The following is a 27,977-nucleotide window of genomic DNA, read 5'->3' on the forward strand; positions in this document are numbered from 1 at the left end:
CAATATGGGCACATTATGATAGAAAAACAAAGAAATGGGTAACTGGAAATGAGGAATGTTCCCTCAGGAATAATTCCTGGTGCAGGGCATATTTAACATTCTTACACATGAACAATAAAAGACACACACAATAGAATAATCTGGTTTTCAGATAGCCCCAACATCTTTTCCAAGGCATTAAATGTAAGTTGATGGAGACATACTGTAAAAAGAGCCAGCATGCTGTCTAAAAGGGTTGAACAGGGCAGTGTGCACTGCGGTGTTGGCAAACATCAGTGAATGCATTTAGAGAAATGCAGTCTAGTCTATTTATAGGAGGATGGGATTGGAGCTATCAGGGAACTTATTCAACAAATACTTGTGATTATACTGTTTGGAGGAAGGCATATGCTGGGTATTTCAGGTTGTAAGAAAATGAGGGAGACATAGCTCCTACTCTCAAATACTCTGAGAAAAATATTGGAAGAGTTCAGTGAAGAAAGTAGTATTTAAGAAGAAAGTGAAAGTGCAAGTCACTCAGTCGTGTCCCACTGTTGGCGACCTCATGGACTATACCGTCCATGGAATTCTCCAGGCCAGAATACTGGAGTGGGTAGCCTTTCCTTTCTCCAGGGGATCTTCCCAACCCAGGGATCAAACCCAGGTCTCTTGCATTGTGGGCAGGTTCTTTACCAGCTGAGCCACAAGGGAGTTTTAAATTATGGGTGAGATTTGGATGGGTGGATACTTGTGAGTAAAGTAGAGAAAATTCTAGGTAGATGGAAGAGTATAAGGCACCCAGGCAGGAAAATTTAGACTATTTTCCTAGGATGGTGAAAGTTCCAGGTTGGCTGATGGACATGGAAGAGTGAAGTGTTTGAAAGGTACAATAGTGAACTACCTGTCTTGGGAGTCTGCATTTGATTGGCTGGGCAGTGAGAGAGAGGTAATAGCAGGATTTAAGGATTTCTGAGTAATAATTTGGTAAGCTGAGTCTGGCAGTAAGGTGTAGGAAAGGGTGGGAAGACACATGGATCAGTTAGGAGGCCCTTATAACAATCAGGTAAGAGGAAGTGAAGTCCAAATCACATGGTGTTAAGAAAAGAAAGGAGAGTATAGATACCAAAGACATCTTGGGAGCAATTCTGTGGCAATGTTCCTTAAAGTGTGGTCTAGAGCCAATCTGAATGGAAATCATCTGGAGAGAATCCTGTGTATCATCCCAGACCTACTGAATTAGAATCTCTGGGGTGGGGGAGTCTGGGGAATCTACGTCTTCAACAAGTCACCTTGGTAACTTTTATGTAGGTGGGAATCATCATCTTATAAACATGGCACATAATTCAATGTAAAGGGAGAGAGAAATTTTCATGATGACTCCAGGGACTGGCTGGGCAGTGGGTGGTGGTGGGGTAAAAGCAGATTGAGTGTGAAAGAGTGGTTGTGTCATTAACAGATCTATAAAGCCTGAGAGAAAGAGAAGTCTGGCTGGGACTATGATGTCTTCAGTATGGATCCTGTTGAGGTGGGACATACTCATGGTAATGTCCCATATGGGGTTTGGAGTTGGGGGAGAGATTTGTAAAACATATTGTAGAGAGGTAACAGTTAATGTCATGGGAATGAATGATGTTTGTTAGATTTTAAAATGTAAAATATGGGAGATGTGGAAGATAGTGAGAGGAAGATGAAGCAGATGATAGAGTGTAAATGAGGTTCCATAGTGAAGGTAGAATGCCTTCCAAATCTGACTGTTGGGACTGACTTCCTGAAATATGGCTTACAAGTTACACCAAGTTTTGGGCTGGAATTATGTTGGGCGAAGTTAGATTTCTGTCTGCAGAGATGTATATATGTGGGGAATTTGGGGGATAGGTAGGAAATGAAGTGGGCTAGAAAAACCCTCTGCTGCTCAAGAAATTCCTCTTCTTAGTTCACCAAAGCTGGATATTTCTTATCAACAGCAATTAACCATTTGCTTCTAAGGCAAAGAGAGTCCAATAAAGTGGGAATCACTAACTGATAATTGGAAAGAAGATGGAGGAAGCAGAGGCCAAACTGAGTTGAACTGTCTTCTCCTCAAAATTCCTATGTGTGAGTCCAAACCCCTACTACCTTAGAATATAACCACATTGGGAGATAGGGTCTTTATGGAAGTGATTAAGTTAAAATGAGGTTGTTGGAGTGGCCCCTGACCAACCTACTGTGTCCTTATAAAAAGAGAAAGTTCAAACACAGAGACATTCAGAAGGAAGACGACATGAAGACACAGGGAGAAGGTAGACAACTACAAGTCAATTGAGAGGCCTCAGAAGAAACCCAGCTGCTGACACCTTGATCTCAAACATCTTGCCTCTACAGCTGTGAGAAAACAAAGATTTATTGGTTAAGCCACCCAGTCTGTGGTACTTTGTAAAGGCAGTTATGCCTTTACAGTCATGATGTTGTCAGTCCCTTGCAAATGAATAAAGAGGGGAGGAGCCGATGTGGAGGATAAGCAAGAGAAGAAAAGAAGATAAGAAAGACAAGAAGGAAGAGGAAAGGAGCAGCAGGAGAGTAAGTACTTCTCTCTCTCCCGAGAGGGTGATGGAGACAAGGCAGAGACAAGAAAGCATTTCAGGACGTTGGAGATGGCCTATTTTGCAGGTTTACATGATGTCATAGAACATAGGAAAGGACAGAGATCCAGGAAGAAAAGAGGCAAGTCAACTATTCCAGGTTTGGGGATATTGAGGAGAAAAGGGTTGTGTTTAGCCAGGGATGATTTATAATAATAAAAATAGAAACAAACTAATTATCTGGAAATAAAGGAGTTATCTCATAAACATGTACTGGGTAATTATGCCACATGAAAAACTATCTATACTCAAAGAGTTTGAAAAGACATGGGACAAAGCATAAAATATGATGTTTCCATTAAAAAAAAAAACAGAATGTAAAATTGTATTAGAGCATGACTGTGTGTGCATGCTAAGTCACTAAGTCCTGTCTATGTGAGCCTATGGACTGTAGCCCGCCAGGCTCCTCTGTCCATGGGATTTTCCAGGCAAGAATACTGGAGTGGGTTGCCATGCCCTCCTCCAGGGGATCTTCCCAAACCAGAGATTGAACCTGTGTCCCTTGCATTGCAGGCAGATTCTTTACCACTGAGCCACCAGGGAAGCCCTTCTGTGCTATACAGATTGACCTTAATATTTATGCACTTTATATATAGTAATTTGTATCTGTTAATCTCAAATTCCTAATTTATTCCCCATCCCACTTGTTTTCTAAGTCTGGGAGTCAGTTTTTTGGCCATGATGCATATTTTCCAGGATCTTAGTTCCTCGACCAGGGATCAAACCTGAACCTTAGCAGTGAAAGCATGGAGTCCTAACCACTGGACCACCAGAGAATTCCCTGTTTCTGTTTGGTAAATAAGTTCATTTGTATTACAGTTTAGATTACACATGTAAGTAGTATAATAATCTCTACTAAGTGAAGTTAGACAGAGAAAGACAACATCATATACTTTTTTAAAAACATCATTAATTTAAGAGCTTTCATAGCCTCTTTTCGGTCCCTTACCTGCTCCCTACAGAAAATTCTGCTTCACTCATTCCCACTCCCTCAATCCTTGAACTTCAGTCTCACCATGTAAATCAATGTTTTGTGCATGTGTGCGTGTGCATGTGCTGTGAAAAGTGGATATGGACCTACTCTCTGACATTTTCTAGCGGCACAAGGTAGGGAGAGGAAGAGGCAAGCCAGGTACGTGTGGTCCAGGCCTGAGTTGCTTGGGAAAGATAAGAACTCGGAAAAGTGGTATGAGAGGGTTGGAGTCCAGGGAAAATTGGGGAAAGAGGATTTTAAAAAGTGTTGCTTTGGTCATATATTGGACGCTCTTTAGTGTTTTCAGGAGAAGCAAATGAAGATTAGGATTATTTTTGATTACTTTTGGTCTCTGACTGCATGAGACTCCAGATCCTATTTATTTACATACATGTGCAAAGAAGAAGACTGGAAAGAAAGAAACCAAAACATTGGAAGTAGTTAACTCTGCATTGGTATGATTATTAGGCACTGACATTCTATGTAAGTTTTGAGTAGAACATGACTTAATAGTAAGGGGCTATTATTGTTGTTTAAAGAAAATACACATATTAGTACTTTCAGTAGAGTGATCTGGGTAGGTTGTATCGCAAAAGATTAGGAGTGAATAGAGGTGATAAAGTGGGCTTAGATTACTTTCTCAAGGAGTCACTATGAATAGGAATGACGGGCAAAAGCTTAAAGAGGCAGGAAATCCAAGACATTTTTGGTGGGAGGGGGTTTTTAGAATAGTGAAACCTGAAGAATGACAAATTAGACATCAAACACTCTGTAAGGATGTGTTGTTTTGAAATAGTTATGATAATTTGTGTGTCCTGGAGGCAGAGGGAGTTTTATGATGTGATGTTTTACTAGCTTTGAAGTATTTCTCACTTGGTCCAAATAATACTGGTTGAAATCTAATAGGTAATTTCCTCAGCTGAGGCTTAACTGGGTCAATAGAGTGATTTTCCAACGGTCAAGACGTTAGGGCTAGGGCTATAGTGATAACATAGATGAACTTTAAAGGACTCTGACTGGTAAAGAGGAACACTGATTCAGGAATGCTAATTGAAATCTGTAAACTTACAGTTAAATTAGATGTATATTTGTTTGTTAAATTCTGGAATTCCAGAACTTAGAGGAAGGTGCACAATGCACAAAATTGGGTATATTTCTTATGTGAGATATTAATGGTTTGGACTTATGTCCACAGCTGAATCTAAATATAGTCAAAGTTTGCATTAAATCTTAGGTGATTAATTAAATATACACTAAAAGAAAATGAAGGCTTGGAGGACATCATTTCCAATCTTCCCGGGAGGGAATCACAGATGATGGTGATGATAGCATATCCCAAAATGCTCCCTTGGAGAAAACATTAAGTAACTGTCATGTCTTCAAATACTCAGAGATGACAAACACAGGGAGTTGGTGACGCTGATGAAGCATTGGGTTGGGTCTGTGATGGGTGAAGACATACCCACTGTACAGGTTTCAGCTGAGAAGACTGTCAGATGGATACCTAAAAATAATTTTCTCAGACTTTCTCGGTGAGAGTCTGGAGTACATATTTGAAAGAGGTTATGGGGGGTAGGGGGGTGATGAATGCAGATTGGTGTGGTTAATTAATGAAGCATAAAATTGGAAAGAGATATTAATGTGTCAAGAAGGTGTAAACAAAAAGACAAAAGGATAAATTTTTCAAGAACAGCCAGGGTGTGTATCAGGACAGGGGAAGCAGGGTGGCAGGTGTAGATTACAGAGTCGGAGGAGGATAAACCATCACGTTGATGGGACTGGTGTCCAACCCGAAGTACGATTGAGTTCTGGGGCACATTTGTCCCCATTTGTGTGAGCACAGAATAAAAAATGAGCAGGAGAAATATTGAAGAAGAAACGCATTTGGAGAAATGCACTATGGAGAAAGTGTTTGAAGGAATTAAGAACAGGAGGAAGGTAACAGGAGGAAGTTCGAGGAGAAATGCAAAGCAAGGAAATGAGGAAGGAGAGGAAGAAACAAGTGTGTACTGAGGATCTCCTAGAAACAAGCAGAAACTCTCAATACATCTATTTGGACGTCTCTGGATTAACTCAGGCTTTTAAATGCAGTTTCCTTATAAGCAGATACAGACCACTACATATAAAACAGATAAACAGAAAGGTCCTACTGTATAGTACAGGGAACTATAGTCAATATCCTATAATAAAACATAATGGAAATGAATATGAAAAAGTCTATATCTATAAATAAATCACTTGGCTGTACAATAGAAACTAATACATTATAAATCAACTGTACTTCAATTAAATTTTTAAAAATGCAGTTTCCTCAGATTTCTCTCTCAGAATGTGTGTGTGCCAACTACTTATGAAATAATGAATTAACATGCACAACTGATGTACTTGACTCTCACCTATGGTGGGAGACTTCCATTTTCTACTTTGCTAATTTCTATGTCATTTAAGTTTTTATAAATATATATTACTCTTATAATAAGACAAAATCAGAAAAATTCTATCAGAATGAGGTTAGCTTCCATAGAAAAGCCACTTGTACCCCAAATAATCATTATGAAGGGTTGCACTCATGTTAAATAAAATGTATCATAGTAGTCATAGAGATAAAAATACGATACAATAAAACAATATTTCTGAGCATATTACACATCACACACATTTTCCTTAAAGATTAGGTTTAAAGCTTCACCCTCCACCCCACAAAAACTGACATGTTTGACCCCACTGTTGCCCACACAGCCACATCTAAGATGATGTACATAGATTATCGCGTCTTAGCTAACTGTGTGAATGACATTCGCAGCAGGCACAGTGGAACTCCCCTCTTCACCCCATGGCTGATAGTTATCTTAAGGGTCCCACGATTTAATTCCCAAATATCTGCCTACGGATTTTGCCTGTAATCCTTCTTTTAATTAATGCTCAATGGTTTTCAAATTTAGCTCAATGGTTCTCAAATATAATGTACATAAGAATTACCATACCGAGTAGCACACACAAAACCACGTATCTTATACTTAATGGGGAGTTAAGGGATTTTTCAGAGATGATTGGTTTGAACTTGTTTTCCTTGCTGATTTAACAGCCACCTTGTTCCTTTGTATAATATGAAATTTGGCTCCACTTGAGAGAACTATCAGAAACTTAATTGGGGATTCTCTTTGCTGAACAAGAAAAGAATTAGAAAACTTACTGTGCTTCAATTACCTTCTCAACTTTCCAAAACAAATATCCAATAAATGCTTAATTTCTATCCTGACCATGAATCCTTTAGAAGTATAGGTACCATCCTTTGTTTTTATTTTTTTCTAATATAATGGAGTCCTGTTATTAAGCCATTGGGTCTGTTTATTAATCTAAAACAAATGAGTGTGACCATTGTAACTCTAAAGGAGAAATTGGAGAATTTGAGATATAATCCGTTGAGGAATCAAGCAGATTCTCAGAGAATGAACAGTGACTTGACTGCTCAAAGACAATGAATTAAGTAGAAGGCCAGGGAGGCAAACCTAGGTCTGTTTTTCTTTCTGCATTATCCTTTTGTTATCGGTGACATGTACCTAAACTCAGGGACAAAGAGAATACACTCGGTGCTCAGAAGGTAAAAAAAGAGCTCAGTCTACTATAGCACTGGGTGTCTCTCATTACTGAAAGCACAGTACGTAAATGATATGCAGAGGGAAAGCCCATTTGTCACTAGACCAAAAGAAGGAAACTCTCAGACAAGGAATGGAAGTTTGCAGGTGACTACAGATTTACAGAACCCAGGTCAGACAACAAGCCTCTCCTCTCTATATCAGAGGCCTCTTTTGATAGATTAAGTGTTGAATGTGTTTTCAGTATTCTGTGGTGAATTTAGGTGAAAATCAACCAGCCTACAGATGTGTAGATGCATTTTCACCAACCTATATAATTTCCATTCGTTCACCTGGGCACTCCTGAAGCTAGAAAAACGAAAGCTTATACACATACATGTGCATAGGCAAAGTCAATCACTTCCAAAATTCCTACCCAAGTTTGGACAAAGGAACAGATACACTGTAGCACTTATTTTAAAAATCTGTCTGATTTCTCAAAGACCCAGGTTAGACTTAAATGTTTATATTTAAGGCTTTGGATACATGCTGTTCTCCAACTCATAGGACCAGGTTACCTGGTTAGGATCAGGATCAACTTCATCCCAGTTGTGAGTGATGTGGCCTTGGTCAATGAATTCAAAAGGCTTGTGAGAAACTGAAGGTAGGATCCTATACAGCCAGCTGTGGGGAGGAAACAAGGACACACAAGACTTAGGGTGATGTTATGGGTAATGCCCAGACCGTCTCAGGAAGTACCATCAGGAAGACACTCAGGTCCACAGTGATCTGTGGGCTTTAATGTGAGATGCAATGACACAGCATCACTTCTTAATAGCCACTGTTGCCCATAGCCCTGTCTCTTCTCACCTTTCAACTCTACCCATCAAATGAAGAGTTGGAGGCTCTAGCCCTCAGTTGTTTCCATGCTGGCAAAGAAAGAACTGTCTTTCCCAATGACAACTATAAAGGAAGGGAAAGTACCTTGAGGGATATCTGTACAGGCATACCCACAGGAAAACATTAGCTTATATATGTCATTGGATCCTAATCTTTGCTCTGGCTCTAGTAAGTGAGGAAAATGAAGCCCACACAGTTTGAGACAATACAGGTGGTTTCTTTGTCAGTTTTGAAATATTAATCAATTTTCTTATTTAAAATTATAAAATTAATTCATGCCAGTGCTAAAAATAATTCAAGCAATTTAAAAAGTCACAAAAGGTAAAAGACTTTCTCCTCTAATTTCTCCAACGCCAATTCTCAGAGGCATTAGAACTGTTTAACAATTTTCTTGTATATTCTTTCAGATGTTTCCAATGCATAATAAGCAAAATTGCCCAATTGCTGTACCACTTTAGTCTCACAACAATAATGTATGAAAGTGGCTGATTACCCACATCTTTACAAATATGCAGTATTATGAATAATTTTGACCTTAGGTGAAATATGCTATCTCATTTTTATTTTGAATTACCTTTATTTATGAGTAAGGTTGAGAATCTATATGTTTATGGGCCCTTTGTAATTTTTCTGTGAATTACTTGCCCAAGTTCTGTACCGTTTTTCTATTGGGTTGTCTTTTTTATGTTAATTTGTAAGGGATTTAGGAAATTAACACAACTGTACTCTAAAATTATAAAACTATCCATATTTTCCTATAGCACGTTTATAGCTTTGCTTCAAGCTTCTCTGGTGACTCAGAGAGTAAGGAATCCATCTATAATCGGGAGACCGGGTTTGATCCCTGGGTCAGGAAGATCTCCTAGAGAAGGGAATGGCAACTCCCTCCAGTATTCTTGCCTGGAGAATTCATTCCATGGACAGAGGGGACTGGCGAGCCGACTGTGAGCAGAGGAGACTGTGACCCATGGGGTCACAAAGAGTCGGATATGACTGAGCGACCAATACACGCAGAGCTTTGTTTCAGTAAGAGATGATCTTAATGAAGGAACCCTGAAGGACGCCAGGAGGAGGCCCATCCAGAAGTTGAGAGGGACACTGAAACTCACTAAGAGGGACCCAAGTCCTCTCAGAGGCTGTTACCCTGACAGAGTGCAGCAGGAAGAGGAATACCACCTGGGGAGATGGAAGGTTAGACCTGCTCGAACAGGTTCTGGCCTTTAAAGCCCCAGGACTCCTACTTCAGGAGGTGGAGCTGACCTGGCCTCAAACTGAGTCATTCTGGAGATCAAGCTAGACTTGTTCGGTTTTCTTATGTTGCCTCTAGCTCTAGGTGAAGTGATTTCAGGCATTGGACCGCAGACCATGAATTATTAATACCTATGCCTCACTAGCATCTAGTAGTATACAAAATTGAGAACATGTATGTGTATCTTAGAACCAACTGTGAGATCCTGGGCAAGTTTTTTGAGTCTATGTTCCTCATCCTTATCTCCTAGGATTGTTGTCAGGATTCAGAGTTTATGTACCAAGAATGCCTAGTAGAGTGGGTGCTCACTTATTGGGTGTGCGTTGAATTGTTTATCTGTCTACCCCTATCATCTAGGTGGTTATGATGGTCCAGATTTTCCACATTCTCTGTCCTGGCTTTTACCTTCTCAGGACCGAAAGGATCAGCTAAGTAATCATAAAAACCAACCCCTGATAGATATACTCTCTGATAGTTTTTGAGTGTGGGTGAGGGGTCCTGAACTCTGCAGTTTAAATGAGTAGTGACTAAATGTAGGAATACCAGGCTTTCTCACTTATGGATGGGGTTGGCTCCATCTTCCCCCTGGGGATTTTGAGCATTTTCAGAAAACTCTTGTGGATACCTTTGAAGAGTTCTAGACAGACAGGTGAACCATGCTTAGGGTCCTTTGTTTTTCAGTTGAGTTTGTAAAACTCCCCAGGCAGCACTACATTGCCCTGGACAGAGATTTAATTCTGCTTCAGGGAATGGTGCCAGCATCTTAATGAAATGCCAACAGCTCCTTTTCAGCCTCCTGGAACAGAGCTCTACTCCCGCTGGCTGAAGATATTGCTGAATAATGGGGGCAGGCAGCAGAATTCAGAGTCCAGGTGTCCCGTTAGTGAATGGGTCATAAAGTTAAGAACATAGCCATGGAGGCCAGGCCATCATAAATTAGAATGGACAAGAATTGTCTGTGTGCTTACCTTACCTTGGCTATCTGGGCTTGCAGAGAGAGAGAGATGATTAAATAGTGACAGAATTAATCCTGATTTGACAAGTATGGGAAATTATCTCTTCCCCTCTTCACATGCAAATCTAGTGAGAGAGAAGCAATATTGATATTGATGTGATAACAGCACCTGCCACTCAATTTTCTGACAGCCTCTTAGGGATACCATGTATTAAAGGGAGACGCTCTGCTATTGTGGCAATAATGATGATTATGGTAATTAGTGTTAACTGAGCACTCACCACATACCTGGCAGTGTGCTAAGGACTTTGCATACATTCTTTCCTTTAATCCTGTTCAAGACTATGAAATAAGACTATTATTATCTTTTTAACAAATGAAAAACCAGAAGGCTCTAAGAGGGTAGATGACATGCCCGAGGTCACACAGCTGGAAAGAGAAGGAGCCAGGATTTAAATTCAGGAGGCCTGACTGCAGTGTGGGCATGATTAACCAGTAAGGGGAACAACCTATCATTTGTGTGGTCCATGATGCTTTTGTACTCACTGTCTCATTTACTTCTCAGGAAGACTCTCTGGCAATAAACCTAATCATCTTCCACTAGGCAATACAAGACTGCCTACCCTCCGCCCCCAACCTCCAATATAAGTAGCAGCTCTCTTTGTGGAAACCTTCATCTGGTCTGAAATTCTTGCAATTGGACACTGCTTGTTTAAGTCACAACACTTAACTGCCTCCTCAAATCACAACATCTACTGCGTCTTATCTGCACCATAGGAGTTAACCAAGGGAGTGTGTTCATTGACCTGGCTTGTAGGACAGGGAACATGACACATTGTGCTAATGAATGTGCTGGTTTCCAGCAAAGGTAAATTCCAAGGAGAAAAAACCTTATTAATTCTAACCACAAGGGGCCATAATACATGACCTTTCATCTAACCCATGCTTGGATTATCCAATATTTTCATCCAAAGAACATAATACTTCTAGTCAGCTGAGGAAGATATTGCACTGAATATCCTGTAACTTTGAGTTAATCAGTATTTAAAAAAAAAAAAAAACAAGTAAAAACTGGATAATTCCCAGGGGAAGGCCAGACTATGAAGAACATTTTTTTCTGAGTACAAGCAATAGTTTGTAAATGTAACTAGACATGTCTGTTTTCTAGGCTCTATGCAGCTGTTTTCTCCACTTCTCTCCACTTCCAATAGTCACTTGATTCTAGCTGGAGATAAGATTCATCCTTCCCTGACTATGACCCAAGGCACAGCCTATAAGAAGAAGCAGAATTTGGGGCAGCCCTGGGAGGTTGTGGCCCAGGTATAGGAGGCAGAATTAAATACTAGTTATAGCTTCCATACCTTCTTTTATTGGTGCTCCGTGGACAAGTGAAAGCTGATCCTGAGAGCTGCTCAGCATACAGATTGTAGGGGCAAACTTGAGGATTATTCTAAAACAAAGGAGGCAATAAATGACATCACTCCATCAGAAAGGTATCCCACCTTCCCATGAAACAACTCAGTGGGGGGAATTCTGGCTTGGATGGGGATGCTCTGGGTCATCTACTGCACATGACCATCTCCAACCTATATATCCTTCTTGTAATAATGTTTTAGGTAACTTATTGTATAAAATTTATAAATTATAACCTATCTCACCCTTCAGAAATATACCAATGCTGACATATGAGTATATTTCTTTCTATTCTTACCCTCCAAAATGGGGACCTTATGATATGTGTAGTCTTATTAATAATTAGCACATTAAAAAAGAGGAAACAGTATGTCATGAGTGTTTTTTATGCCATGAAATAGTCTGCAAATTTTTTTGAAAGATTTTTGTTTGCCATAGTCTTACTACTGTGAACATCTTTGTGTACACATTTTAAAACAAGGGCTGATTATTTTCTCCTCATTGTCATACCTTATGCTGTTCAAAGAAGTATATAAGAAAGTCCCCTAACTCTGAACCTGGAGATCCTCCTGAAAGCCCTACAGTTAGTCTTACTTATTTTGGGGTAAGTGTTTTGCCATAGGTAACCATCATTCAACTTTAACTTTTGCATTATTGCTGTCAGTATCCCAACTGTCTTAACAATCAGTAAAACTTTTAGACAGTTCACAGGCTAATACAATAGCCATGGTGGGAAGAGGCACTTGACCTGAAGGCTAGTCATGCATTCTCTAATTAATATTTTATTTAGTCATACCTGTCCTTCTGGCAGGGCACCTGGGCAGCGAGGGTCCTCTGAGGCACACTCATTCCCGAATCCAGAAATGTACTGCATGTGACAAGACACAAAGGTCAGCATTAATGGGACTTAAAGAGTATTCTGCTATTTGACAGTCTACGAAGGTAAGAAATTTCTATATGGACATGTGTTTATGTATCATGTTCTATACATCATATCTTTGCTATGTCTTGGCATGTGACCCATTTAGGAAAGATAATTTCCCTGCGTGAATTTCAAAAACCCTCAATTGACTGAATTTCAAAAACCCACAATATCCAGAAGAGTGCTGGATATTGCATAAACTCACCACCCCTAGCTGTACTTACTTAATTGATTTATGGGCTTGTTCTTAATTGTCCCACTCCAATAACAGGTTTTTTAATTCTGGGTCCATCAGGGAGTTCCTGAGAGGGGAGATGGCTCAGGTTCAACTCCAGGTTAGTAAGATCTTGCTTGCCTAGACAGAAACCTCCCTGAGATTGGTGCTCCACTCCCCCTCCATACACTGAAACAAGCAGCTACAAGGAGACGTGTGGATCCAATCTGACAGCAAAACCCTTGAGAAAAAGCCGTCCAGTCAACCTGGCTGCAGGCAAAAGCCTATATCATCTGGCTCACATATGGAGCACTTGTATATATGTTTGCATCTATGTGGATACAGGAAAACAAAATCTGAAGATATGGGTGGCCTTCAGGAGAAGGGTCTGACCGGAATCTGTCCTCAGTGGCACAAAGGAGTGCATCCTGATTGCCATCTGTTTACTTTACGTTCAGAGAGAGGAAAAGAGTTTCTCAACAAAGTGTGTAGGTACCCTGAAACTGATTCTGACAACACTTAACACACCTGTGAGTTCTTGTTCACTCTCTGGCTTTTCTGCTAGTTTATAAGCTCCATAAAGGCTGGAACTATGGCATCTTGTTTATCTCTATATATGCCTTGTGCCTTGTTTATAGAAGGTACTCAATAGATACCTATTGTTTTAGTTTTCCTTTGAAGCCTATGCCAACGCAAGAGTATGTATCCTGCTCTAAGTAGGGTTGTGTGTGTGTGTGACCCCATGGACGGCAGCCTGCCAGGCTCCCCTGTCCATGGAATTCTCCAGGTAAGGATACTGGAATGGGTAGCCATGCCCTCCTCCAGCGGATCTTCTCGACCCCGGCATTGAACCCACATCTCTTGCGTATCCTGCATTTGCAGGCAGATTCTTTACCAGTAGGGCCACCTGGGAAGCCCAAGTAGGGTTAGGACCAACCCCCCACACCCTTTTCTCTAACTTAAACATCAAAAACGGCTGTTTTCTTCCCATAGTTGTTTCTTAAATGTACTTAGTTTAAGTCCATGAAAATGAAAGTGCAGTCTCACTCAGTGAGTGAAATACCACCATCTGAGCACAGTGTCTAAGAGTTATAAGAAGGATGTAAGTGGGTGGAGGATAAGCCCTCTAGAGTTCTCAGCAGCGTGCAGAAGGATGAGCTGGATGGAATACACCTGCATGTGTGAGCACCGAGCAGCGCAACAGCTGCCCATAATTGGAAGGAATATCAAATGTGAAATGTTAGAACCTAGAAAGCAATGGAAGTGAAAGTATTCCTTTTTTGCCTTCAGACACAGTATTTTTTTATATTTGAAAATCTATCAGCACTAAAAACAGCGAGTTATATTACACACATATTGGTTAACAGCAGTGGCATGCAGTTTGGAATGATTTCTTTGGGGAAATGGCAGAGACCATCCAACATTATGACTCTCCACTGAATACAATTTTCTTCTCTCTAAATGAACCTCATGCTCACCATCAAGAGGATTGAATCTGAGCTGCTGAGAAATGGTAATGACCCCAGATTATCTTCAGCTCTGTGGAATGGAATTTTAGACCAATCTTGACTGAAGCCACAGGGTGTCACAGTGCCTTCACTTTGTCCCACTGCTGCATTGCTTCTGCAAAGGGAGGCAGGCAGGACTGAGTGCTGAGTAAGACAGCTCAGGTTTCTGGCAGGAATGGGTAGGTTTACTCATTAACTTGCTTCATTCTTTGCAACTCCTGGCCTCAGAGCAGAGTCCAGAGTTATTTGTACATTGGAAACAGAGGAAAAGAGACCTACTATGTGTAGTTTTAAAGCATTTGCTTCAGACTGGTTTAAAAAATAGAAAAGAAAGTAGAAAGATCAGCTGGTGGTTTGGAAGGGAGCCACCCAGCTCAGAGAGAGGTGTGAGTTCTGAATCGGTTTCTCACTCTTAGCTGCTGTGCATTGGCTGAAGAGGAGGGTGGAAACTGCTGAGTCATTCTCAGACCAGTTGGTTTTCCTAAGAGAAAAATTACAGATGAGTTTGTTAGAGCTTTAAATATCATGTGCCTCACTGCTGAATGTATCAGAATGGAGGAAGCAGTGTTCTGTAGCTGCTTTCCCACGGCTTTGAGATCAAGGACAGAATCTGAACTCTGCTCATATTGGCTGTGAAAATCCAAGCTTTCAACCCCAGCTGATTCAGTGACTATACAAATATACCTTACTCAAAAAATAAATAAATAAATCTGACATTAAGTGCGTGTATTTATATGCTTTCTTCAATCTGGATTTCTGAATAATTTTATCCAACATAAAAATATGATTTTGTTTCCTTCCAAGAGAATTCTATACATCCTTCCTTTCTAAAGAACAAATGACTGAACTCCATGTAATTTCAGTAGCGTCAGTTCTTTGGCAGTTCCCTAGTGTACAGATTTCTAATTCTCACTTGGTCCCCAGGATATGATTTATTTGTCAGAGTAGTTTTATGAGGTGCTTTTGCCTGACTCTGATTCTGGATAACACCCTGATGGGATGAGCAGATGGTGTACCTCACCTCCTTTTACAGGGCATGAGGAAAAGCGAGAGAAGTCAGGGCAGAGATGGAACTATAGCTACCTTTTTCCCCTGTGTAAAGGGTCCAGCGTTTTTAGTTAACCTTGTTGGGAACACAGAATATAGATTGCTAGATGAACTTGCCGATTATTGCAAGTAGATTAAACTGCACTAGGCTGAAGAGTGAGTGGCTCCCCAAACATATCTATGTCTTAAACCCTTGAATTTGTGAGTGTTGCCTTATATAGCAAAAGAGACTTGGCAAATGTGATTAAGTTAAGAATCTTGAGATGGGGAAATGTCCTGGATTATTTGGGTGTGCCCTAAATGTAATCAGGGCTTCCCTGATAGCTCAGTTGGTAAAGAATCCACCTGCAATGCAGAAGACCCTGATCTGATTCCTGGGTCAGGAAGACCTGCTGGATAAGGGATAGGCTACCCACTCCAGTATTCTTGGGCTTCCCTTGTGGCTCAGCTGGTAAAGAATCCTCCTGCAATGCGGGAGACCTAGGTTCGATCCCTGGTTTTGGAAGATGCCCTGGAGAAAGGCAAGGCTACCCACTCCAGTATTCTGGCCTGGAGAATTCCATGGATTGTACAGTCCATGGGGTCGAAAAGAGTTGGACACGACTGAGCGACTTTTCACTTCACTGAAATGTAATCATATATATTCATAAAAGAGGGTGGTAGAGGAGGATTTGACGACAGAAGAGGAAAAGGTGATATGATGATGGAAGCAGAAATCAGAGTGATGCACTTTGAAGGTGAAGAAAGGGACCATGAATCAAGAAATTTCTAGAAGCTGGAAATGCAGGGAAATGGATTCTTCCCTTGAGTCGTCAAAAGGAAACAGCCAACACTTTGACTTTAATCTTGGCTTTAATCCATGGAAATGAATTTCAGACTTCTGACCTCCAGAACTATAAGAAAATAAATTTAGTCATTTAAAGCCATTAAATTTGTGGGAATTTGTTACAATAGAAACAGGAAAGTGATACAATAATTATGTATCTCCAACTAATCATTAGAATCACCCCCAAAGCTTTACTAGGTTTGGACCCAAAAATACAGACCCAAACCTAGTAAATCAAAATATTTAGTCCTGGGGCCTAAAGTCTGCTTGTTAAACATCTCTTCTTATAGAAATGAGGAAATCAAGACTTGTAGAAGTGAAACAACTTTAGGACATAGTGAGGTTCATTTAAAATTAAACTTTGTTATTATATCCTTTGACTTTTCTTCCCCCAATTGTGCTGCTTTTATGTAAATGTGATTTCATTTGAGGCTTTGGGTTGGCATATCCATTACAAAGAATAAATAAAAGCAGAATTTTTTTTTTTAAACTTAAAATGTGTATCGATTAGAATGATGCAATCTGGCTTTCTGTGTTTGGATCTGTGATCTCTAAAGCTAACCTTTCTTTGCAGAGATTAGACAGCAGGCTGGGAAGAATGCCTTTGAAATTGAGAACAAAGACCAGCATGCAATTTACATTGGTGTGCTGGTGCTGTGCATATTAAGTTTCTTAAAAATTTCAGCAGGATAGGATTTTGTATATAATTTATTTATAAATGGTAAGGATGTCTTTACCCTGCTGAACTTCCTATAGGATTTTCATCAGGAAATAAAGTTTTTTTGTACTCCCCCTCTTCTAAGGCTTCAACTACCGTCATTGATATGATGACCTCCTATGTCTTGTCTCCTGGGCTTCCCTGGTAGCTCAGATGGTAAAGAATTTGACTGCAATGCAGGAGACAAGAGTTCAATCCCTGGGTTGGGAAGATCCCCTGGAGAAGGAAATGGAAACCCACTCCAGTATTCTTACCTGGAAAATTCTATGGACAGAAGAGGCTGGCGGGCTACAGCCCATGGGGTCGCAAAGAGTTAGACACGAATGAGTGACTAACACACACACACATACACGTATCTAGTCTCCTAGCTCTCCTCTCACCCCTAAGTTCCAAACACATACAACTGACCACATCCTGGTGTCTCATCTTTGGTTGTCTCTGGAGCAACTCCAGTTTGACGCTTGGATCTCAGAACACGCAGGGCTGTCTGTGTGCTGTGTCTATGCACTCGCAGTTGCTTCTAGCCCCCACCCCTTCTAAGTTAGTCACTTTCAACCTCTCTCTAAGGCTGAGCTCAGGAAGAGCTTCCCTGGTGACTTAGATGCTAAAGAAACTGCTTGCAGTGTGGGAGACCAGGGTTTGATCCCTGGGCTGGGAAAATTCTCTGGAAAAGGGAATGGCTACCCTTGTCAGTATTCTTGCCTGGAGAATCCCATGGACAGAGGTGACTGAGCATTTTCACTTATCTTTCAGGAACAGCCTCCTTTAAGAAATTTCTCTTAGTCTCAGCTAGTCCAGATTCCGTTCCTTTCCTATGTCATTTTGTGGCATCATGTACTAACACATAATATTTGCTGAATGAAAGAGTGAGAACTCTTTCTCAGTCTTTCTCTCAATCAGACATGAAGAAGCAAATGATTTTATTTCAGTGTTGAGTAGTTTTAGGACCCCTATCAACTAGGGAGATGTTTGATTTTCAAAATCAGCATCAATTGGAGGGCATTCAGAAAGTGCTCATATCCTGGAAAGAAGCCTGGCATCTGGCATACTTGGCTTGAGTCAAGATTCTGGGTAGTTCTACCTAGTTCCACCTAACTGTCTTGGGCACTGATGCAAGCTTGAGGTGGACACTAGGTGTGGTTTTAGAAACTGGGGACACACTTCCTTTCCCTGGCCTTAGGCCCTCAGTTTAGCAGGTGCCACTAAGTCTCCCTTGGGAGCCTGGGCATGGATTCAAACACACCTAATTTCTAATCCAGTCTCCATCACCTTTCTTGCTTAGCAGTGACCTTGAACAAGACACTCAATCTCTCTGAAGTTTACATTCTTTAATGGTAAAGTGGCTCCATCCTAGATTTATTTGGAAGATTATGAGTTAATTCATTAATAGCACATCGCTCATACATATTTTTCAATTGCAGATTAAATAATAAGGGATTATTTCCTAGAGGAAGTGCTAGGACTTCTGCTGGTCAAGGGCTGATTGTGAGCCTCAAAATAACTGAATAAACATATCTAACTGGTGGGCTGGAGGCTGTCCAGGAAACTGCAGCGACAGGAAGGTGTGTGAGAGTAGGGACTGGAAGACAGTCACAGGGAGAAATGTGTCTGTCCGTAGTGGAGGAGAGCCTTTACAAGTTCTACAGATTCCCAAGACAATATATGAACTGAACAAGGCAAGAGATGGACAATTAGACTTTCATCTGTTTTCTTTGTCATCCTCCAGCCCCAGCCATGCTTATGGCAAAGACTTGAATACAGTAGCTTGGACCAGGGCCTCTCTAAGTTAGTGCTAACTCTGACACTCTGGAATTTTCAGAAGCTTCCATGAATTGTGGCTGAAGAAGCCACAGCAAACTGGCCAGATAGTTTCTTACCTTCAACTCAGTCATTTTCCTTCTGCTGCAGGTGTGATGATTTCAGGAAATACAGGCCCTGATGCTCCTGCTTCTCCTGCAAACCACCCTCTGGATGTTATTCTGCTTCCTCACTGTGCTCACTGGTCAGCAGGTCACTCAAAACACTTACAGGCATTTCCTAACTGGGTTATGCTAGGGAGAAAGTCCAGCATGCTTGTTCCCAAACCGCTTTCATAATTGCCTTTGGTTTTTATTAAACCTGGGCTGTTTCTAAAGAGTTTGCTGAGGCCTGTCTCCTCTTGACCCGAGATAAAGGTTGATCAATTATTTGTTTCAGGTAAAGGAGGGAGGCTTATCACTAAAGGCAGAGAATTTAAAGCTCTCTGTGAGAGGAACTGCGGCAGTTAGTGCTTGGTGTGTGAGGCAAAGGCTTCTCCACTCAGTCCTGACTCAGGCCAGGAAGGAACACAGCAGAGTGTTCACTCTCTGAGCAGTGAGGAAACGAGTTGTGCCCTGACAAAGGTGTTTTCACATAGCTGCCTGAAACATGGACCAGGTCTGGACAGCTCTCCACACTTGCCTCCCAGGGATGAGCTGGGTGAACAGTTCAAAGCCTGAAGCACTCCAGTTAAAGCCAATTTAGATGTTTACTACTGATCCACTTGGGCTTCCCTGGTAGCTCAGATCGTAAAGCATCTGCCCGCAATGCGGGAGACCTGGGGTTCAATCCCTGGGTTGGGAAGATCCCCTGGAAAAGGAAATGGCAACCCATTCCAGTATTCTTGTCTAGAAAATCCCATGGACAGAGGACCCTGGTAGACTACAGTCCATGGTGTCATGAAGAGTTGGACATGACTGAGCGACTTCACTTTATTGTTCCACTTAATTTCTCAAATACATTTAGTGTTCTTATAAATTCCTTAAGAATATTATTTCCTTATGCTTGTGTCCCTCTAACAAGAGACCCAAGGGTTATCTTCCAGTCACTTTTCCATGACTCCCTTGTCCTTCATCTTGGCTACTCTCCTTAGCCATGGTCAGGTATCAGCTTCATGGCTAATGGCATTCAGGAAGGAAGAAACCATATATTGAGTGCTGGTCATGCCAGATTTTCCCACAGACATTACCTCATTTAATTGCACAAAAACAATCTTGTAAACTAGGCTTTATTATCATAAACTCAAGTGCAGCAGATCAAGCAGGACATGTAAATGGGTAAGGTAGGCTAAGTTTTAAAGATATATAAATGAAGTTCCAATTTTTAAACACTGGCAACTTACACAAGTGAATGGATGAATTAATGAATGAATGAAGTCACTGTAACAGATTATAAAAAATGCCCACAATTTCCTTTCATCCTTGCATACATGCTCTTTTGCAATGTGACTTTGCTGCTCCTCCCAAAGTGAGATGGAGTTTTTAACTTATCTCCTTGAATCTTACTTTGGCTAATAGCAAACACAACATAAGCAGAGGTTTGAAAAATGCTTGTGCTTTAGGATTTCCCCATTTCTTGCTACTTGAGACCAGCATGCAGGCTAGCCTCCTTGACAGTGAGATACCATCTGGACAGAGAATGAGATACCACCTGGATAAAATAACCTTTGGGTCTCTTATTAGAGAGATATAGGCATAAAGAAATAAGATTCTTAAAGAATTTATACCACGTTGTCTTTGTTGAGTTGTCCATGCCCTCAAGAGCCAGCACTAGGTGCCAGAGGTGTGAATGAAGCAATGTGGCTGCCAGATGACTGCAGACACATATGTGACCCTAGGTGAGACCAGCAGGAGAACCACCAGCTAAACCCAGCCCAAATTGTGGACACACAGAATTGTGAGCAAATAGAATGACATGTTTTATGCCAGTGAAGTTTTGGGGTGTTTTGTTAAGCAGTGATAGGTAACTGATACAATTATGTCAAAAAAAGCATGCATGTAGGTGTGAGTGACTATGGACTGCCAGTTCGACACCTTCTGCTTTAGATAAATGGGCCTAAGCATCTTCCAGAGGTCCCCAGGCTCCAGCATACTGCAGTAGCAGCAGAATGATTTGCTTGTGTCTGAGGTGTTAGTGCAGAGAGACCAGCCCAAAGGCACTTGTTGATAGAAACAAGGGACAGACTGGAAGCACACTGTGTGGACTGATGCCTGCAGACCAGGGAACTTACAGCACGTCTCAGCATATGTCCGCACAGGCAGCTGACATTGTGGCATTACATAAGCTTCCCTGGAATTTATATGCAAACCTGGGACAAAGCGGGAAGGTATAAACCCCAGCTTTACTGAGGCTAGGTTTTTATTATTCCTGCAATATGCAGACTCAAAATCAAAAGTGAATTCAGGATAAATATTTCTTGCATATCTGAGTTTATGAGTACATTGGCTCTTGAACTGCTATTGATCCTGGAAGCCAGAGTTTGGTGATTAGGGAGAAAAATGGATGGGAACCAATGGGAGACAAAGGAAAAGCTTTACTGCTTTGATTTTCCATAAACTTCATGTGCTCTTTCTGAATCAGCTTTAAAGGCAGATTTAAGAGGTGTTTCAGTTCTTTCCTAAGATGTGAGAGATTTCTGAAAGAGTAAGAATGTGGTAAGAGATCCTTGACAGAATGAAAATCATTTTAGGAGCCTGAAAATATTTAAAGTCGAATAAACCTATCAATTTCCTATTTAGGGTTTTTTCCCAAGTTGGTTCACTTTATTTCCTGTCTCCTGTTTTTGTAACAATAACTCAATGAAACAAATATTTGCTTTGCACCACTATGTGCCAGGTATTGTGCCATATACACATAGGAGAAATGAGAACACATAAAACACAGAACATCTATGTCTGATGGCTTTCTATTTTAATCTAATTACATATTTATTTCACAACTATTGGGGACCTGCTATATGCCAGGCCCTGTGAGATGTGGGGGATATAGAGATGAGTCTGGTCGTCTAGGAGGGCGCGCACTGGAGACTGACCAATAAATGGGCCATTACAATGGGGTGCCTGAACTCTTCCTGTGACAAGGAAGAAGAGTCCATGGTGTTATGGGAGGGATTAGAGACTGCAGAGCTCTGACTAGCAGGGCAGGGAAGGCTTCCTGAGGAGGCAATAGCTGAGCCAAGTCACATACAGTAAGGGATGGATCGAGGGAGGATTGTGTACAAAGAGAAGTGCAGTGCATTCAAAAACCTATTTTTAGTGCACCAATGGAATAGACAGGAGTCTAGTGAGGGAAGTCTTTCAGAAAGGGGAGTTTGGACAGATATTTAAAGCAAGGGAAAGAGGCAGGGTGATTAACATTCAAAGACACCCAGTGGAAGAAGCAGGTTGTGTGTAAGGCACACAATATACTGGGTAAGGCAATCGTATACTGGACCAGAGAAGAATCACAATATCCAAGTGGCGAGCAATAATAAAGATGCTAAAAACCAGGCAGAGGGAGAGGGATCCAGTGAATGGATGTGGGGAGCAGGTGAAGTGAAGAATTTGAAAAGGACCAGGAATTGGAGACACCAGATATATGCCACCTCTGGATTCTGGCACAAGATAGGCTTACTCTCTGCAGAAGCTCTGGACTCACACACACCAGGGAGTGGGGAGAAGGACCAAAACCAAGTGTAGTGATGATGAAATCTCCACTTTCCTTCTCTGACTGCACTTCCAGAATGCTACCAGCAATTGTCTTACCCTCCAGACAGGACCCTGGAGGATTCTTCTCTAGGACAGTGTTCCATAAATACTATACATTTTGATAAATACTTATTAAATATAAAAGATAAAGTCTTTCTGGAAATGCTTCTTTTAATGAGGTGAATGGCTCCCTCCCACCTTAGTTTATATATTCATGAATTAATAATTCTTATTTCTAGAAAGACACAGGATTCCACATCTTTTAATCCTAGTTCTTGCTTTTACAGACATAAATGTTGAGAAAATTTGTTCGTATAAATAAGTGGTTATGAATGGAAGGGATTTTTTATATCACTGAAATTCCTTCTGAATTAAACACCAAAAATCACACACTGATCTACCATTAAATATTATTTTAATGACTTATCAGTTAACAACTCAACGAAGTTAATTTTATTGCAAGCAAATAATTGGAAACCTGATTTGGATCAGCTTTGTTACCCAGTTATTGGAACCATTACTGTAACTGTCACCTTTTCACTTGGAGGTGCTTTGTCTAACTCATTTACTCAGAAAGGGTTAGGAAAATAAAAATGTTAGTTATATATACTTTGTCTGTATAATTATTTTTGATAAAAATGTTACTTCCATATTTTGATAGATTTCTTTCATGGTGAGAAGCCTTGACATGAAAGAAAGTGCCATATAGCCATGTATGTTTCTTATGAAATCTCTTTGCTTTGTCCTCAGGAGCTATTCCTTAAGAGCTCTGCATTTTTTTTTTTTTTTGTAATTGTGAGGAGTGGAACAGACAAAATCCTTATAAAACTGGTATTTAGAAATGCCCTTTTGTTGGCATCCTGAAGATATTAATATCCTGGGGCAATAAGCCGTATTTCTATTGCACTACTAGGGAGATGCTCCTTTTCTATAGTGGGAAAAGGGCAATTGTGAATGTAGAGGTAGGAAGTAAGAACCAGCATTGAGCTGCTTCACAAGTACTGTTAATAAAGATACATTCATATGGGAATTAATGACCTGGAAAATGATTTCCTTAAACTATTTGTGCCTTTGTACCTCTTGGAAGAGATACATGCACACATCTCAGTTGGAAGACCACTGATCCACACCAAGTAAGTGGAAAACATTGCATCCAGGAAGCTAGGGATTGTCACAGGGTAGCGAGAAGGATGAGCGACACGCCTAGAGAGCAGTCACTCCAGAATGCAGTTACAGTAGTGGTCCCCAACCTTTTTGGCACCAGGGACCAGTATCGTGGAAGACAATCTTTCCACAAATGAGGCAGGGGGATGTCTTTGGGATGATCCAAGAGCATTACATTTATTGTGCACTTTATTTCTATTATTATCACATCAGCTCCAACTCAGATAATCAGGCCTCAGATCCCAGAGGTTGGGGACCCCTGAATTAGAGGATGGAGGACATCAGAACTGATGCCTTGAAGAAGAAAATGAAACTGATAGATTAGCTGATCTATTTGATGGTGCTGAGCAAGATTTTAGATCTTTGTTGAAGTTTAGGGGTTTCACTCTTCACCATGACTTATTGATGACCTTGGTAAACCTTAGTGGTTAGCCAGCTGAGAAAACAAATATGGTATAAGAGAGGGGCTATGTATAAGATGACATGGTATTTTATTAGAAATAGATATACCCCGAAGGTAGAAAGTAGTAGTAATAAAAATGGGTAGTAGTACATCAAGACAAATATCTCCTGTTTTGTGAACAGAGGATGTGACAATCTGGTTACGATTGCTGTGGTGTGTATAGTCTTGAGAGGGAGGCATGGCTCAGTTCGTTACAGGGTGATTGTGCAGAGGAACCCAAACATGAACTTTGATGAACTCTGCAAAACTGGTGCCATTAGAGTCTACAATCCATGTATTCCTTACTTTTTTTAGATATGAATTTGTTTTTTTCAAAGGCTGGATTCTGAACTACCTGCATTAAAATCACCTAGTTTGCCTGTTAAAAATACAAAATCCTGGCCCTATGTCATATAATAGGGTTGGCCAAAAAGTTCATTCTGCTTTTTCCATAAGACTTCATGGGAAAAACCAGAGAGACTTTTTGGCCAACCCAATACATAGAATTGCATGAAGGGGGCAAAAGAAATTTCAGTCTTTGCATTTTTAATAAACACTTCAGAGGACTTTCATGCATTTTTGAGTTTGAAAGTCATTTCTTTGAGTTCTTAAATGAAGGTGCTAATTAACTGTAACTCAAAGTTGGATCTCTTTCCTACTCTATGGAGCAGTCCTGGCAGGCTCCAACTCCCAATTCTGCATCAGGCCAACATACTGGGTAATATGTGAGGTTCGGGGTTCTCCCAGGACTAGGCTTCCTGCAACCCTTCCTCTCCTACCACAGTAATTTAACTCAGTTTTGAGATTAGGGAGAAATGAATTTTTTATTTCCTTCTCCTCCTCCCCGCAAAGGGTATCCTCCTTTGAATTTTAACAGATATTAAATCAATGCAGACATCCTGTTAGATCTTCAAACGTCTCAAAACAGTTGCTACCTGTGCTTTAAACCAGCATTTAGATACACATACAAGGCCCTACCTGGGCTGGGTGCTAAAGCACACACTATTGAAATGAAGACTCAAAACCTCTGATCATAGAGGCCGGTTAGGAACTCTTTACCTCAGTCTGACGACCCAGCCCAGCACATCAGTTCTATTAAGTCCATTTTCAGAGTGGATAGAAAAACAGCAGTGTCAAGGCACCTGGATTATATCAAAGATGCCTCAAGTTCAGGGACTTCTGAGAACCTGAATAAAGTTGATATAGATCAACCCCTTTGGGAGCAGCTCTTTCCTTAGAGCACTAAAGTAGAAAGACCAACCCATATCCTTAGCTGGGTTGCAAACCAAGCAACCTGAGGGACAGATGAATGGACAAATGTTTTCGTATCTGGTTGCCTCCACAGTGAGTAAGAACACTGGTTAGACATCTGAATCACTACAGGGGAAAACAAAAAACTTTCTCTATTACTAGCAATTTGTTCCATCAAGAAAGCAAGAAAATTGAAGATTTAATTAACACTTCTAAGAAAGGATTTGGTATTTACACTTGTTTATTACCTAAAAGCAAATTTTATGAGCAGGTCTCAGGAAGTCTTGGCAAAAATTATGCTTCAAAAGATTCTTTTTGAACTCTGGTTAATAACATTCATTTTGGCAAACAACCTTATTTTGCTGCTACTTATACTGCAACAAACTTACTGTAGAGTATTAACAATTATTTTTCCTTAGAAAACTATAATTCAGGAGTCAAGCCTGACAGCAAGAAGAAATGGAGTGGAGTACTGTTAATTTTTCAAAGTTGACCCTGAAGCCATTAGGGATGGGTTATTTTTCAATAAGGGAGAAAATACAGAAATTGGAATAGATCTTTTTCTTAATTAAGGGAAACAAAGAGGAAGAAAGGGCTATTGATTTATTTTTTAAAAAAGGAACACAAAGAACTTCAGTTGGTTTAGGTCTTTGTGTATGCATTTGGTTTCTACTTCCTAACTGCACAGCCTTTGTCACAACATACTTGTGCCAAATTCCACATACAGATCCTGATTTACATAGCTCTCCTCTATGTCAAAAAAGAAATCAGGGCTAACTCTTGTGGGGGAGGATGTGAAGAAAGACTGGAGAATATTCTAGCTGATGAAAAGTGCTTTAAAATCCTTTCTCAAATCCCCAAAACTGCCATTCTAAAAGCACTCTCTAACATTGTGATTTTGATATCCATTTTCAGCACACCTTGACTTCCAGAGTATGGAACAGAAAGAAAATTTAGTGTTTTTTTCCTAGTTTTAAAAGGAGAAGCTGAAACTGTGTATTATATTATTATTATACTTTAATATGGAGCAAAATCAGGAGTGTGGAGTCTTACAGCAAAGCTAGAGAGAGAATATGTGTGAAAAGGTGTTGTTGAATAAGGCAGCAAATTACAATTTTTGCAAAACAGGTTTATATATTAATAAAGAACTGGGGCAAAGGGAATTATACAAGCAAAAAAGATGAGTAAAAAAAGTAACGATGAACAGTTATGCATATACACACACACCACCCCCAAAAATTTTAGATTATGAAATCCAAGAATCCTAGTCCATAATTCATGTAAATGTGTTGCTGTGGAACTTATTTTTACTTCTCTCCATAAATGCATTGTTAACACAAAGAATAATATTCTTAGTTTATGGACTATAGTTAAGGGACATTTTAGGAGTTGACTTTTCCTTCAAAAATAAAAATAAAAACTGAAGAGGGTGTAAATCCCTCTTACTGCACCTGTGCAGGTCTTAGATTTCACCCTGCCTTTTTCCAAACAGAAAACAGTAAGAGGGTGCAGACAGCTGTAACCTAGAGTGAAGGATTTAGTGAGCTGTCAATTTCTTGCAGAATTCTTCTTTACTGGTACTGCTGTTCTCTATGTATTATTAATCTATTTATATTTAACTTCAGCTATTAGTTTGCCTCTTCCAGCCACTGAGCCATTTGCAAAAGAGAAGAGAGAGAGACAAGGGTTGCTATTATTAGGCATCCTTGTGTGTGTGATGAAGGTGGAGACAATTAAATAATACCATTTTGCTTCTTTGAAAATGACAGAGATTGTTTGGGGTGGACAACTCAGGGCTGGTTAACATAACCTTTCCCCTCAGAAGGCAAAACAATGGAGATACATTTCTGAAGTACTTAATTAAGCCTTCAGCAATGAGTGTGGGAAAATTACAGACCCATAAAAATCCTCCAGTTCTAGGCAAGAGTAAATTTTCTCTGCAGCATTCTGTCACTGCTCATTTACTGCATCATTTTGACATCTCATATTTCCACAAGGTTTTTATATAATCTATAAACAGGGACAGAAAGGTGAAGAATAGAGAGAATGAGGACAAAGTCTGGACCTCCCACGCTGTTACTTCCTTTCAGTTTTCCATTAAAGGGTGAGGCTGAAGGGTGGCATTTTAAGATGATTTCATTAAAAGGCTGAGACATTAATAATCGACACAGCAAAAGAAGAAAGCTGTGAAAAACTGCCACCGCTTGCTCACTCTTCCAAAGGATGAGTGTAATTCAGTCATAATGTAAGCTCTTTAATGTTCCTCCCCCAAACCTTTTTCGATCAGGAAAGCCTGGAATCTGCAGGCAAGAAAGAGAATCATGTTAGGACTCAAAACAGGCAGAGTTCAAATGCTAATAGCTTTTAAACTGTTTTCCTTATTTTTTGTTTCTGTATATTATTAGGCTGTTGTTCTTAAAAGAACTCTCTTTTTGAGGTTTTACTCAGAAAATCACAGCAGATTAAATAATAAAAATAAATTCTACTAAAATGAAAAACATTTGCCAAGCAATTGGTGATAGTGTCATCTAAATCAGACACGATGAAGGTGAAACTCACAATATTCACCTGCTGGATTTTCATATGAATTATTTGCATTGTGATAGACTATGGATATGTACCTTTGCAGTCTCAAGCAAAATATTTCCTATTATTTTATAATGTAACTTTATCTCTGGATTCTTCTTGTTTCTAAGACCCTTATTTCCCCTTGATCTGAGTTTTTCTTCTGTATTTAAGA

The 27,977-nt window shown here is 40.2% G+C and overlaps 2 protein-coding genes across 2 annotated transcripts in view; both read right to left on the bottom strand.

The window, feature by feature from the left end:
* Nucleotides 1–18,908, bottom strand: part of HGD (homogentisate 1,2-dioxygenase) — a 42,595-nt gene extending 23,687 nt beyond the window's left edge. The window contains exons 1-4 of the mRNA XM_065942757.1: nucleotides 18,775–18,908; nucleotides 12,459–12,530; nucleotides 11,611–11,699; nucleotides 7,724–7,829 (exon numbers count right to left, since the gene is read on the bottom strand). Coding sequence (XP_065798829.1) covers nucleotides 7,724–7,829; nucleotides 11,611–11,699; nucleotides 12,459–12,530; nucleotides 18,775–18,789 — 282 coding nt within the window. The 5' untranslated portion in view covers nucleotides 18,790–18,908. The remainder of the gene's footprint in view (nucleotides 1–7,723; nucleotides 7,830–11,610; nucleotides 11,700–12,458; nucleotides 12,531–18,774) is intronic.
* A 7,328-nt stretch (nucleotides 18,909–26,236) lies between these two features.
* The window catches only part of RABL3 (RAB, member of RAS oncogene family like 3), a 37,529-nt gene continuing 35,788 nt past the window's right edge, over nucleotides 26,237–27,977 (bottom strand). The window contains exon 8 of the mRNA XM_065943062.1: nucleotides 26,237–27,537. Within this exon, the coding sequence (XP_065799134.1) occupies nucleotides 27,472–27,537 (66 nt within the window). The 3' untranslated portion in view covers nucleotides 26,237–27,471. The remainder of the gene's footprint in view (nucleotides 27,538–27,977) is intronic.

Source organism: Muntiacus reevesi, chromosome 8 (genome assembly GCF_963930625.1).
Source record: "Muntiacus reevesi chromosome 8, mMunRee1.1, whole genome shotgun sequence".
NCBI lineage: Eukaryota > Metazoa > Chordata > Mammalia > Artiodactyla > Cervidae > Muntiacus > Muntiacus reevesi.